The sequence below is a fragment of the Athene cunicularia genome (genome assembly GCF_003259725.1).
Source record: "Athene cunicularia isolate RWA chromosome 10 unlocalized genomic scaffold, athCun1 chr10_part1, whole genome shotgun sequence".
Taxonomy (NCBI): domain Eukaryota; kingdom Metazoa; phylum Chordata; class Aves; order Strigiformes; family Strigidae; genus Athene; species Athene cunicularia.
In genome coordinates, this window is record NW_020799112.1 from 20,658,148 (window position 1) to 20,670,765 (window position 12,618).

At 38.9% G+C, this 12,618-nt stretch overlaps 1 protein-coding gene across 1 annotated transcript; it reads left to right on the forward strand.

Annotated features, from left to right (window-relative positions):
- The first annotated feature begins 58 nt into the window (after positions 1 to 58).
- Positions 59 to 11,803, forward strand: LEO1 (LEO1 homolog, Paf1/RNA polymerase II complex component). Its single transcript, XM_026856089.1, has 12 exons — positions 59 to 101; positions 1,093 to 1,863; positions 2,119 to 2,223; positions 2,972 to 3,066; positions 3,750 to 3,895; positions 5,282 to 5,366; positions 5,691 to 5,785; positions 6,053 to 6,187; positions 6,773 to 6,908; positions 7,217 to 7,403; positions 7,655 to 7,752; positions 11,530 to 11,803. Exons 1-12 carry the CDS (start codon positions 59 to 61, stop codon positions 11,632 to 11,634), a joined length of 2,001 nt encoding a protein of 666 aa, XP_026711890.1. The 3' UTR covers positions 11,635 to 11,803.
- The last annotated feature ends 815 nt before the right edge of the window (positions 11,804 to 12,618 follow it).

A 12,618-nucleotide genomic window follows, 5' to 3' on the forward strand; every position in this document is an offset into this window, starting at 1 on the left:
CGCGCCGCCCTCCCGTCCCTCGTGCCTCCCGCAGCCCTCAGCCGGGCTGGTGCGGGAGATGGAGCGGAGCGGGCGGGTGATGCTGACCCGCAGACTGAGGGGTTAGCGCACCTCCTCCTGAGGGCACTGCCCGGGCTCCTTGGCACACCTGCTTCTCTGACCGAGAGGCAAAGAAAACCGCGTTCCGGTGGCTGTCCGCCGCTTAAACGCGCCTCGGTGCGGTGCGGGCGTTCCGAGCCCTGGAGGAGGGACTGCCTTCCTCTCGACGGGCTCTGAAGTAAAGACCCTGCTCTCGCAGCTGGGACTAGGTGAAAAAGCGGCTTGCAGTGATTGTTTTCCAGCACTTCAGCCAAAGAAAACCACGATGGGACCAAACAAAACCAAATCGTAGTTCTGAGTTTGGTAACCTTCAATAATATGTTTGCTTAGAGCTGGTTGGCTTTGAGATGATGAAAATAAGCTGCGTTCCCTGTTTGCCCCTTGTTATCTGGAAAAGTTTTAGCTGTCATTAGCATCTAAAGAAAAGTGATGGGACACCTCCCGATTTAAGTCATTTGTGTATTTTTAAAACGCTTGGCTCAATTTCTGTCAATTATTTTTCAGCGCAGATGTTTCTGGGTTTTTTTTTCCTGCTTGAAATGGCATTTACCAAGCATTCAGGAGTAGCTCCATTGTAACGTAGCAGCGTATGTAAGACAACTAATGTGGGTTAAAGACATGATACCAGTTTTAGATTTGTAGGATCTTATAAGCCATATATATGTGTTTACTTTTTTAAGTCCTCGCTATTTCAAATTTTATTTTCTTTGCTTTTGTGTAATTGCTTGTTCTTTCTACGGCTTTAGAATCTTAAATAATAGCTTTTGGTTTGAAACTTCATGTGCCATCCATCAGTTTTTATTGTGTCTTTTAATGGCTGTGCCTTTATTAGACATTTTATTGTTCTAGGTAACTTTTACAGTTCTTCCTTACAGTTCTCTGTGTGTTCTTTCTCTAGGTTTGGGGGGGGGATTGTTGTTTTTTGGGGTTTTTTTAAAGCAATGCCCTTCATCTTATGTGCATCCTTGTAGGGACATTGTAACTTTTGAAAAGCTGATGTTTGTTCTGCAGATTCCGATTCTGGATCTGAATCTGATTCTGATCAGGAGAATGCCGGCTCTGGTAGTAATGCTTCTGGAAGTGACAGTGACCAAGATGATGACAGAGAGGCAATAAAACCTAGTAATAAGGAGTTATTTGGAGACGACAGTGAGGATGAAGGGGCATCTCATCACACAGGGAGTGATAACCACTCTGAAAGATCCTACAATCGCTCTGAAGCTTCAGGACATTCTGAGCATGAAGACAATGATCAGTCAGATGTGGACCAGCACAGTGTTTCAGAAGCTGCACATGACGATGAGGAAGATGATCATGGGCATGGATCAGATGAAGGCAGTCATCATTCCGAGGGAGATGGTTCTGAAAAAGCACATTCAGAGGATGAGAAGTGGGGAAAGGAGGACAAAAGTGATCAGTCTGATGATGAGGAGAGGCAGCAGAACTCTGATGATGAGGAGAGGCAGCAGAACTCTGATGATGAGGAGAGGCAGCAGAACTCTGACGATGAGGAGAAAGTGCAGAACTCTGATGAAGATGAAAGGCCACAGATATCTGATGATGAGGAGAGGCTCCAGAACTCAGATGAGGAGAAGATGCAGAACTCCGATGATGAGGAGAGGCCGCAGGTCTCAGATGAGGAGAAGATGCAGAACTCGGACGATGATGAACGGGCCCAGCATTCTGACGAGGAGAAGATGCAGAACTCTGACGATGATGAAAGGGCCCAGCACTCCGATGAGGAGGACCAAGAGCATAAATCTGGTAGGACTAAATACAGCATATTGGTTTCTGGTTTGATCTCTCTTTACTGTTTCATTTATATTGGCCTAAAACGATACAGACCTCAGTGTAAAGGCATTAATCTTGTAGCTTTCAACAATAATAGTTTCTGTAATTTTTTTTAATGTGGCACTTTTAAATTCCTTTTCATCTGAACCAACTTATTAATACAAAGGAATTTTAAAATATGTGGAACAAAATTTTTAAGTTGCTGAGAATAATTATGCTCTCCTGTAGAGTCTGCAAGGGGCAGTGATAGTGAAGATGAAGTTCTGCGAATGAAGCGAAAGAAACCGATTGCATCAGATTCAGAAGTGGACAGTGATACAGAAGGACAGAAAGGTAAATGCTGGTGGTGGTGTTTTGTGGGGTTTTTGGTTCATTTGATCCTCATCTTAAACGCACCGATCGTCTGCTACGGAACTTGATAAAATTGATAGTGCTTCCTACACAGTTTAACTACAGTGCCATGGAAATAACAAAACAGCACAGCAAGAATTATGTGTGGGGGAAGTACACGTTGTATTTCTGCTGATTATCTCTAGTTACCTCCATCAGTTTTTCAGTTTCCTCCATGAGAGACAGAGCTTTTCTTTTGCAATTGTTTCACAGATTTTATCTGGAAGATGTTAAGGAGTGGTGCCTCTAATCAGAGCAGCCCAGAGAACCTGTACTGGTTTTTGTGATGTTTAGCTGGCTGAGAAAGGTGTTGGTTCTTCTGAGAAGTAAAACCTCCAGAAGGTGTAATGAAGTTGCTGTTTACATATATTCAAGTTGTTTACTTGAGTAAATGATGATCTTACACTCTTAATTCTTCTGTTGCTATTTTTCACCTAGATTATTTTGATAGACCCTTTCTAGGAAGACATACCTTGAATCCTTAGCTTAAAAATACACATGAAAACTGTTTTTCAAGATAAGAGAATAATGTACGCTTCATAAACATTCTCAATTTTTAACTTCTGTAGGTAATTTTAAGTGGTAATAAAGGTGAAGGATGTGTTCTTCTTTTTCTCTGTGAGTGTGCTTGCATGTAGGGGCATGTGTGCACATATATGTGTATTTTAAAATAGTATTTTTTCTGCTCAAGAGCATGCAGATGTCATGGATCTGTTTGGAGGTGCAGATGACATTTCCTCAGGGAGCGACGGAGAAGACAAGCCACCAACTCCAGGGCAGCCCATTGTGAGTAGACTTGACTTCTGAAATAAAATAATTAACATGCTATTCCACTCTGAAATATAGAACACCGATTGAGTTTGGTAAAATTTTAATGAAAGGAAGAGTATCGGCATTAAGTAGGCATTACTGATAATTTTGCACTAGCTAAAAGTATTATTAAGGTTTTATACGTAAATGAATGCATGTGATATTGCTGTCTGCCTTCCTCCATCCCTGCTCCACTTCTTATACCTGAAAGAAATATGAGTAGTTTTGTTTGTGATGAGATAAAATATAAAATCATAGCTGTCTTTGGTATCTTAGTACAGCTGCTTGACAAATATTTTAATTTTGAGTCTTGATGATAATACATAAAAATACATTTTTTTTATGTGGGAAAAAGTTGTGGCCATGTACTTTCCAGTGCTCAGCTGAAAACTGTGTGTCAGCTACTTTGCTGTTTCCTTACTGTCTTTGGTCTCTTGAGTTTGCAGTGGTATTTGAAATCACTTTAAGTGACATGAGGAAGTGCTAAATTGAATTGCTTTCACTGAAAATGTGCAAGTTCTTTTACCCTAAGCTTCCTGGTCTCTGTGCATATGGATGACATCTCTTTAAGCAAAATGTAAGCGCTTATTAGAGCAACAGTAGCCAGATAGACTTTTTTTTTTTTTCCCTTATGCTCCTGTTCTCCTTTTTATCATTAGGATGAGAATGGACTGAGTCAAGAACAGCAGGAGGAAGAGCCTATTCCAGAGACCAGAATAGAGGTAGAAATACCAAAAGTAAACACAGACCTGGGTAACGATTTGTATTTTGTGAAGCTGCCCAACTTCCTTAGCGTGGAGCCCAGGTAATTGTGTTTTTTAGTGTTTCCCTCTATTGCTTTTTTTTTAGTAATACAATTATGTTGGCCATATTTTAAATAGGTTGACATTAATTTCGGTTGTGATCTGTCAGTACTAGTATCTAGTTTTCTTATCTAACCAAGTGCTGAGTAATTTTTTTAAGAGCTTGGGTTTAAGCTTGACTGAGTAACTTTTTGTTTTTTAAAAACAAAACAAAAATATTTCATTGAAAGCACGTGCTATCAGTTGAATTTTAAACATAAGTTCTGGCTCTCAGAGATTTACAAGCCAAACGCACAGGATCTTTATTCCCTTTTGAGTGATAGAAACATAATTTTGAATTTTAGAATAAGCCCTTTTTTCTTTGTCTGTGCTAAATAAACTGTTAAACTATGAAGAGGCTGGTTACTTATTTTCCTGTTTACCTAACCCAAGCTAAAGAAGTTTTCTGGAATTCATAAGGAGAAGAAAAATAAATGAGAGTTGTTTTGTGATGTTAGATTTGGCCCTAATGCCCACCTTCAGCACTTCTAGCAAATTGCTGTTAAATCTGTCTCTTCAGTGTTCTGTTAAGCAACTTTATTGTGTTGTTTAACAGGTGTCTTGTGAGCTGGCAGTGTAGCATTGTTTCTGTTATATGTTAGTTAAATCGGTCTTCTGGCTTTCATGCTACAGACTGTTTCAGGAAAGAACTGTTAAGAATCCGGTTAGTGGCTCTAATCAGAGAAGTCCTGGGGATCTCTGGGGGTCAGACAGGACTGGAAACAGAATTGTACAGCAGCAGAGTCTGTTTATCACTTCGTTCCTTGCAGCAGCCTGGAACCTGTTAGGAAGGAGGCTAGGGAATGACTTCCCCCACCTCCCTCCCACCCCTGTCATCAGGTTTTTTGAAGGAAGAGAGAAAAAAAAACAACCTCATCTTCCTTTCCCTTTGGTTGGTGTTGAGATTCAAATTAAAAACCCACAAAGATTGTGCTCTTAGAAAATCCCTAATTTGCTGCATTTGTAAGATGGTAATTTTTCTTTTTATTTTCTCTGTACAATATTGTACATGATTTGTTCCAGACTGAACCCTGACCTCATCGTCGTGAGACTAAGGAAACGGTATATTCCAAGGCAGACTTGCTTCCTTTAGCTAGAGCCACTGAGAGGGTCTGAATGTTAAAGTAGCTGTAATTGATGGTGGTGAAGACACTTGGGGAGGCCTCCTGTGGTGTAGAATCGATGCAGTAAATGACATTACTGCAGAAATGCTGCTCTCACAGCTGCAGTGCCTGCTGTTGTGTGCAGTGTATCACTTAAACCTTTCAAGCACCTGTTACTGTGCACAACTGGAATAACCTGGATTATTTTTTAGAAGAATAAAGACTCTATTGTATAATTTATTGCAGACCTTTTGATCCCCAGTATTATGAAGATGAATTTGAAGATGAGGAGATGCTTGATGAAGAGGGTAGAACTAGGTTAAAACTCAAGGTATAATGTTAAATTTTATTTTTTTTTCCTCTTCTACACTCACCTAGCCACATTTCTTCAGTCTGTTTCAGGCATTTTAGAATGGTGGTTTGAGTTACGGTTCAGATTATGAAAGCTCAGCACTGAGGAAAGTTGATCCATTTTAGTAATAAATTTTAAAAAAGATTGACAGCTGCATTTCACCTAGAAATGCGATTTCGCCTTCATTTCTTTACATCATGCAGCAAATTATTTAGCCTTTCTAACTAATCCTTGACCTATATAGGGTATATTTTACCACAGTATTCCTTACTATGAGTTAGAAAAAGTGTTTTCTTCCCATAGGTAGAAAACACAATACGATGGCGGATGCGACGAGAAGAGGAAGGGAATGAGATAAGAGAAAGCAATGCACGGATAGTCAAGTGGTCAGATGGAAGGTTAGTTTGGACTTTTTGCTGTTGAAGGAATACAGTTGTTCTTACTGTGAAATTGTAAGGTCAGCAAACTTTGATGTCAGTTCTGCACAGCAGAAATTATTTCAGTCTCGGTGCTTTGAAAATTTTATGCTCTGCTTAGTTTGGATTGAAATAAAATTGTTTGCTATATATAAAGAGGAAACATGAAGGCTTTCTCCATTTATAAATGAGGCAAAAATTAGGCTGTAATGGCTTTATCAAATAACTGGTATATGAATCTTCTTTCAGCATGTCTCTTCACTTGGGCAATGAGGTCTTTGACGTGTACAAGGCGCCACTTCAGGGAGATCACAACCATTTGTTTATCAGGCAAGGGACAGGTCTGCAAGGACAGGCTGTTTTCAAGACAAAGTTAACCTTCAGGTAAACATGCTATTCTATATCAAATGTTGATACTGCTTTGGCAATTAAGTGTTGTAACTAGTATATAAAGATTAGAGATACCAGTTCATAAACCTTCCAAGCTTAACTTTTTGATAAGAATGTGCTATTTTCCAAAGTCAGTATTTTGGTAAGATTTTTTTCCTGAATTAGATGTCACAGTCTGAAAGGTTAACATGCCATTCACTGCAGTATGTAGGCTTCATGTACTTTTTAAATTTTAATTTGCATTTTTGAGTCCTCATCTGAATCAGAAAAAACATCAATATTGCCTGAAACTAACGTTTTTTTCTGATGCAGGGTTGTTAACAAGATGATGATTACCTTTTGGGATATAGGTATGATATGTGGGGATGATTATTTAGGCTGGTAATGGACTGCAGATGGTTTGATGAGAGAGGAATTGATGCCTCCAGGAGCTATTACAATGCACATTTAAAAAAAAAAATTATTATTTTACTTTTGTGCAGATGTATCTTCAAAATCTTGTGTGCTGGCCCTACCATTGTCCTTTAAAAAGAATACGTTCCTTGAAGAAGTATTTAACCCGTAGCAATTTTTTAACAGGCCACACTCTACGGACAGTGCCACTCACAGGAAGATGACTCTGTCTCTAGCAGATAGATGTTCAAAGACCCAGAAAATCCGTATTTTGCCAATGGCAGGTCGTGATCCAGAGTCTCAGCGCACAGAAATGATTAAGGTATTTTTGGCGTGGAACTCGTCTTATCTGCTGATTTGGTCTAAAAAATCACAACTGCAATATAGCTGAACATTTCTGAATATTTTATGACTTTATGAAAAACAGTATATATTGGAGTTACAGACGAGAGTTGTCAGCCATGGGGTGCAGTTTGCTTAACCTTACAGATTGCAGAAAAATCAGAATATTTACAATCTACACTGCTGTGAAATTGCTTCCCAAACCACGGCAGAATACAAGGTGCTCTTCAGTTGGTTTGGTTGGTTTTTTCCCCTCAGTGTTTACGTATTGCTTCTTCCTTTGGACAGAAAGAAGAGGAGAGATTAAGAGCTTCCATTCGTAGAGAATCTCAGCAGCGAAGGATGCGGGAGAAGCAGCATCAGCGTGGTCTGAGTGCAAATTATTTAGAACCTGATCGCTATGATGAAGAGGATGAGGGAGATGACGCAATCAGTCTAGCAGCTATCAAAAACAGATACAAAGGTGGCATCAGAGGTAATAATAAACCTTAACAGCACGTAAGTAGGGCCTGTGTGATTCAGATGGATTCATTTCATGGGAGTCTTGGTAAGATTGTGTTTTGCCAGTTCATCTGATACATGAGGAGACACGAATTCAGTTCGGTTTAAGTTTATTTTGTTTACTCTGGAGTTAGCTTTTTGTGGGACTAAATTATTCTTAATATTCTCTCTTCCTCACCAATTTCGGATAAAGATAGATATTTGTCTTTTCATTTTTCTCTGTAGAGGAACGTGCTAGAATCTACTCTTCTGACAGTGATGAAGGCTCAGATGAAGATAAAACACAAAGACTACTCAAGGCAAAGAAACTTACTAGTGATGAGGTAAGGATTTTTTTATTAAGCTACTCGTTTTCAGTCAGGAACAGTTCATGCTCTAAATCTAGTTTTTAAAGCTGAGACTTCTATAGTTTCATTTATGCTGTGATAAATGTGTTACTTGACTTGGCCTGCTTTCCCTGGTAATTAATCACCGTTTTTTTTTTATACACTGCATTAGTTCATAGACCTGAGTGATTCCCAAAGGAGATCACTGTTGTTACTGCTGATTTAAAGATGGAAAAATTTATGCAGAGTTATGTAAAACGACTTCAACAAAATTATGCAAGGAGTAAAAAGACTTAATACTGGAATTCTAGTGCAGTGTTGTCTCCTAAGCTACATGGTCCTCTCCTGTTTCTTACGGAAGTAGTGGAAGCATTTTCACAATAGTATTTCTGCTCTTTTTAAATAGAAGAGTTAAACAACTGAGTTAAAAAGCATTAGTGTCACTTGCTAAAGAGATGTTATCTGTCACCCAAGTGTCATCCTAAACATTAGGCCATGCTCAAGTTAACTGTTAGCTACAGCAGTAGTGCTGTTTTCCTCTTCTAAAATTGTGTTCTATTGGTTTGTAATTTACCACTGCTGGATGTAGACAGGTGAATCTCTGTGTATATCACCTCTTGAGGTTTAGTTCATTTCAAGTGATGTCGCCTCCGATACAGAACTGCAGTGTAACACATTTCAAAATGGACAGAAACCGTTCTGAGATGAAAACTTTTCATCCAGTGATGGAAGTGGAACCAGGAAGTATATGGACTCTGTCCTATATCAGCTGTACCTGTGCAGTCTTATTTTCCTGACCCACGCTCCTCACTGGAAAATTCTGTGGCAGAGAGCCATAGGACACTTCCTGTGTACCCGGGGAAGCTGAAAGAAGAGGGGGATTTTGGAATTCCTGGCAAATGGCAATAGACACTGGCTCCCTGGCTTCCCACTGCCCTGTTGAAAAGGCAATTGAAGTGGGGTTGGGTGCTTGGCCTACGTGGTTTGAGTAGCACATCAGTTTGCTTTGGTTTAGGCATCACCAGTTCTGTGTTACTGGAATCTTGCTGTTGATCAACAAAACTGCAGCCTGAAGTTGCAGCTGTGTGTGCTTTTCTCTCCAACCAAGTATGGCTTAGGAGTGGTAGTTTGGACACACCTGAGCTCTTCTGATAGTCACCTTCGCTTATGTGCCAGAACAATAACTACAGACTAACTTAGTTTAATAGGTTCTTACTACTACCTTGTAGGTTAGGAGAGGTGTTTCTAACGCTGCCATGCTAGTTTGATTAATCTTCCTGTTCTGTTTTACTGTAAATTATGTTTTATTTAAAAGTTTATGCATAGAATATCGTGGAGAAGTTTAAAAAGGTTTGAGTAGGTCAGTGTAAGCTTACGGCATAATTTTTAATGCTTTATATCACCATTTCCTCTAAGAGAAATTAAGAAGTTAACTGTTAAACCATTAACTAAGCTTTCTTTCAGCTGATTTCCTACAGTCACATATAGCGTGCTACTCTAATAGCTGCTGAAGTGGCTAGAACCTTATCCTTGAATTTTCGAGCCTTCCATAATAAAGCATCCTTTTCTTCTTAAAAGAGTAATTTTGCAGCGTAGCTTGCTGTTTGGTCCTCTAGTGAAGGAATGCATATCAGCCTTCTGCTACCACAGCTGCTGAAATTCCAAAGTCGTGTTTAATAAAATGACCGATACAGGACGTAGTTTTCAGTATGACGCAAACCTCTATAACGTAAGAAATCTTAATTTTTGAAGGAGTGAGTTTGCTCTCGTTTGCGTTTCAATACTTTGCTCCCTGTAAACTTCTCGGGAGGTGTGTCTGATTTCCCAGCTTGTAGATACTGCTCCTCCTATGCTGTCAGCTGAGTCTTTGCACTGATAGGCGTTGTGATATGAAGCAGAAATTAGTTTTTCTTTTAAAGACATGGATTCTGGGGTTTTATTGTGCATTGCGGAAAATTTAATATTTCAGAAAATATGACCGTAATCCTGGAGACGGCCGTAGTGAGGCACGAAGACAAAACTGTAGGGTTGTGGGCTCTGTTAGTGTTTGTTCGTAGGAGTTGAATTGTTTATTTGTAAGACACTACTAGTTCATGCTACAGCAGCGTCAGGAGAAAAGGTCTAGTCAACAGCCTTTCTTTGCTGCTTGAGGAACGAGAGCCTCCATTTTAAAATTACAAGACTTGAAGGTGATATTCCCATCAGGGCCACGGAGGGGAGCTACAATATCACAAGAAAAACCCAGTGATGTGTAAACTCCTGCTTTCAGTCACCACGTAGGAAGTCCGGTGTTTGTAATACATGAAACACAGCTCCTTGTACACTGGCTTGCTTTTACGTGGCTGTCAGTCAACAACACAGCACAAATCTTTGTCCTGGTAATAATTTGTTACCGTTGCTGAAAATGTCAATTATTAATACACTGTCACCACACAGTGAGTAGTTTTGCTGTTAGTGTAGTTAATGGGATCTTCTGCTAAACAGAGAGATGAATCATTTAACGATAGATTACAAGAGGATGCTTGTTCTGAGTGCTTGTCACTCTTATCACTGAGATTCCCACCCCTACTAATTTCTATTTTCCGTTCTTAAAATTCTTTCCTGAGATTCTCACCATTTCTTATTTGGTGTGTTAATATCGAATAAAATGCTTTGAATGAATTTTATTTGTTAAGAGTTTTGAAACTCTGTCTTTGCTGCTTCTAAAAATCCAAGTAATATCTGTTGCTTTTAAAAAAAACCAAACACAAAAACCCCCAAACCAACACATGGAAAAAGGGATGAGGTTACTTAGACCTGAGGGTGTTCTTAAAGATACTACTCGTTTTAAACAGCAATTGTGTTACCAACCTGTTCTTGTCAAAATTGATGAGTTTTGCATTAACAACTAGTGATTTGTGGTTTGATTAAGCATTTTCATAGCGTTCTGATTTAAAATGTTTGGAAGGATGATTGAAACTGAACTGGTGTAAATTCACATGGAATAAAAATCAATCTATTGACTCTATATTTAGGTGCTGAAAATTGGGCACCCAGCCTATAAAAGTCATTATGGTATTGCTTGCCAACAGATAATTAATTATTTGAGTTCCTTTGACCAGCTCTGAAGCCTCCTAAACTATTTTATTTCTTGGACTGTCAGCTGTGGTGTCGATTCTCAGTACTAGTGGTTTCTCATCAGTCTTTTTTCCTTCATGCCAGAGAGTTGGTTGTTTATTTTTAAATGAACACACAAACAAAATGCCTAGCCACTTACTGAATTTCTTTGCTTCAGTAGGTCTAATGCAGGGCACACAAGTGTCACTAGCCTGAAAAATGTAGCAAAGCTACACAGGCTGCCTGAAGAGAAAGAATCTGCAAGTTGAAAAATTCCCTACGGATTCTAGGAATTGCCCGTGCTCGTAAGGCTTGCTGAGAATGATACTGCACAAGCCATAAATCCAGATTATGACATAAATTACTTCCATGCCAGAGTTCAGTTTGAAGCAGATATGGCTGCATGTCCGTGGAGGTAAACGGAGCTGCAGCTGTATTACAGACCCTTTCAGGTTGGGGTTTGGGACTGGTAGCAACGTTGGCCGAGTTTAAAAGTGCTGATACAGAAGCAAGTCCTGCGTCACAGGAGCACAAAATGGAAAAACTAGAACTAATAATTTAGCTTTTTTTTTTTTTTTTTTACAGGAAAGACTTTGAGGTCTTTTTGTTGTTCTCCTGTGTTGTTTATTTTATGTTCGAAGTGTGTTGATGTATTTTTGGTCCTTTTTTTGCCTTTAGGAAGGTGAACCTTCTGGGAAGAGAAAAGCTGAGGACGATGACAAAGCAAGTAAGAAACATAAGAAATATGTGATCAGCGATGAAGAGGAAGATGATGACGATTAATATTAAGGAAGCACAAAAGTTGATTTTTTTTTTAAATATATTTATATATATATTGTACAGTTCTCTTACAGCAAAGATGTAAGTAACCATAATGGGGTTATTTTGATAAAGGAAAATTCCATTGAAGTCTGTGTTTCTGGTGTGAATAAAATTTTTTGACTTCCTTTTACTTTTAAAGATTTTTCTCTTACTGCAGCAACTGTTGCACCAGGGATCATCACAGTGCCGTTTTTTTATCTTGCACATAACACTTCAGTTTTGAGAATTGTAGTAACTGGTTATCCAAGTGAAATAATCAGTGATTTTTACTGAGTTCGTTAGGAGAAACCGTTCTAGTCTTTATAGAACACTTAAATGATAAGTTTGCCTGACAGGCTTATGGTGATTTAGTTTACCATTTGTATGGAAGGGGTGGAAGAACAGATGAGTGGTACAATACAATTCTGTTTTTTTTCCTAGATATTCCTTATTTCCTGTTGACTGTGCACGGTACGTTACTCTGCTGGTATATTCTGATGACTGAAAATATTTCTAATCATGTTTGAGTAAACTGTGAAGTTCCTTCTGTTGGAACAGTTAACTGATCACGTAAGACATTTATTTTTCAGGCATTGAAGCCCAGAATGAAAATCCTTGTCTTGCCTGAGCATTAACAATAATAATAATTGGCACATGCTAGTGATGTTAATGTCAGAGTAAAAGCACTTATTTAAACATAACTTAAGAAATTTCTCCCAGCAGAAACGAGAGGTGAAATGAACCACAATGCAAAAATACATCCTAACAATAGTGTCTCATAATCTCATACAATCCTTACGGTGCTATTTCCTATTGTTCCTGGTTGGTTTTATAAATAGGTTTGTTTAGCTGGGAAGTCACCGGAGAAGAATGTTCTGGTCAAAATCATTGCTGCTTTTACACTGTTTCTAAACACCTTATTTGATGATGCAATACCAGTTGTAAAGTGAGGAAAGGCTATAAGAA

Bases quoted from the DNA above. Each gene is read 5' to 3' on its own strand.
- LEO1 (XM_026856089.1), top strand. From the start codon at position 59: ATGGAGCGGAGCGGGCGGGTGATGCTGACCCGCAGACTGAGGG. The intron at 1,864-2,118 runs GTAGGACTAAAT...GCTCTCCTGTAG, and splicing joins GGACCAAGAGCATAAATCTG to AGTCTGCAAGGGGCAGTGAT. The intron at 3,067-3,749 runs GTGAGTAGACTT...TTTTATCATTAG, and splicing joins CAACTCCAGGGCAGCCCATT to GATGAGAATGGACTGAGTCA.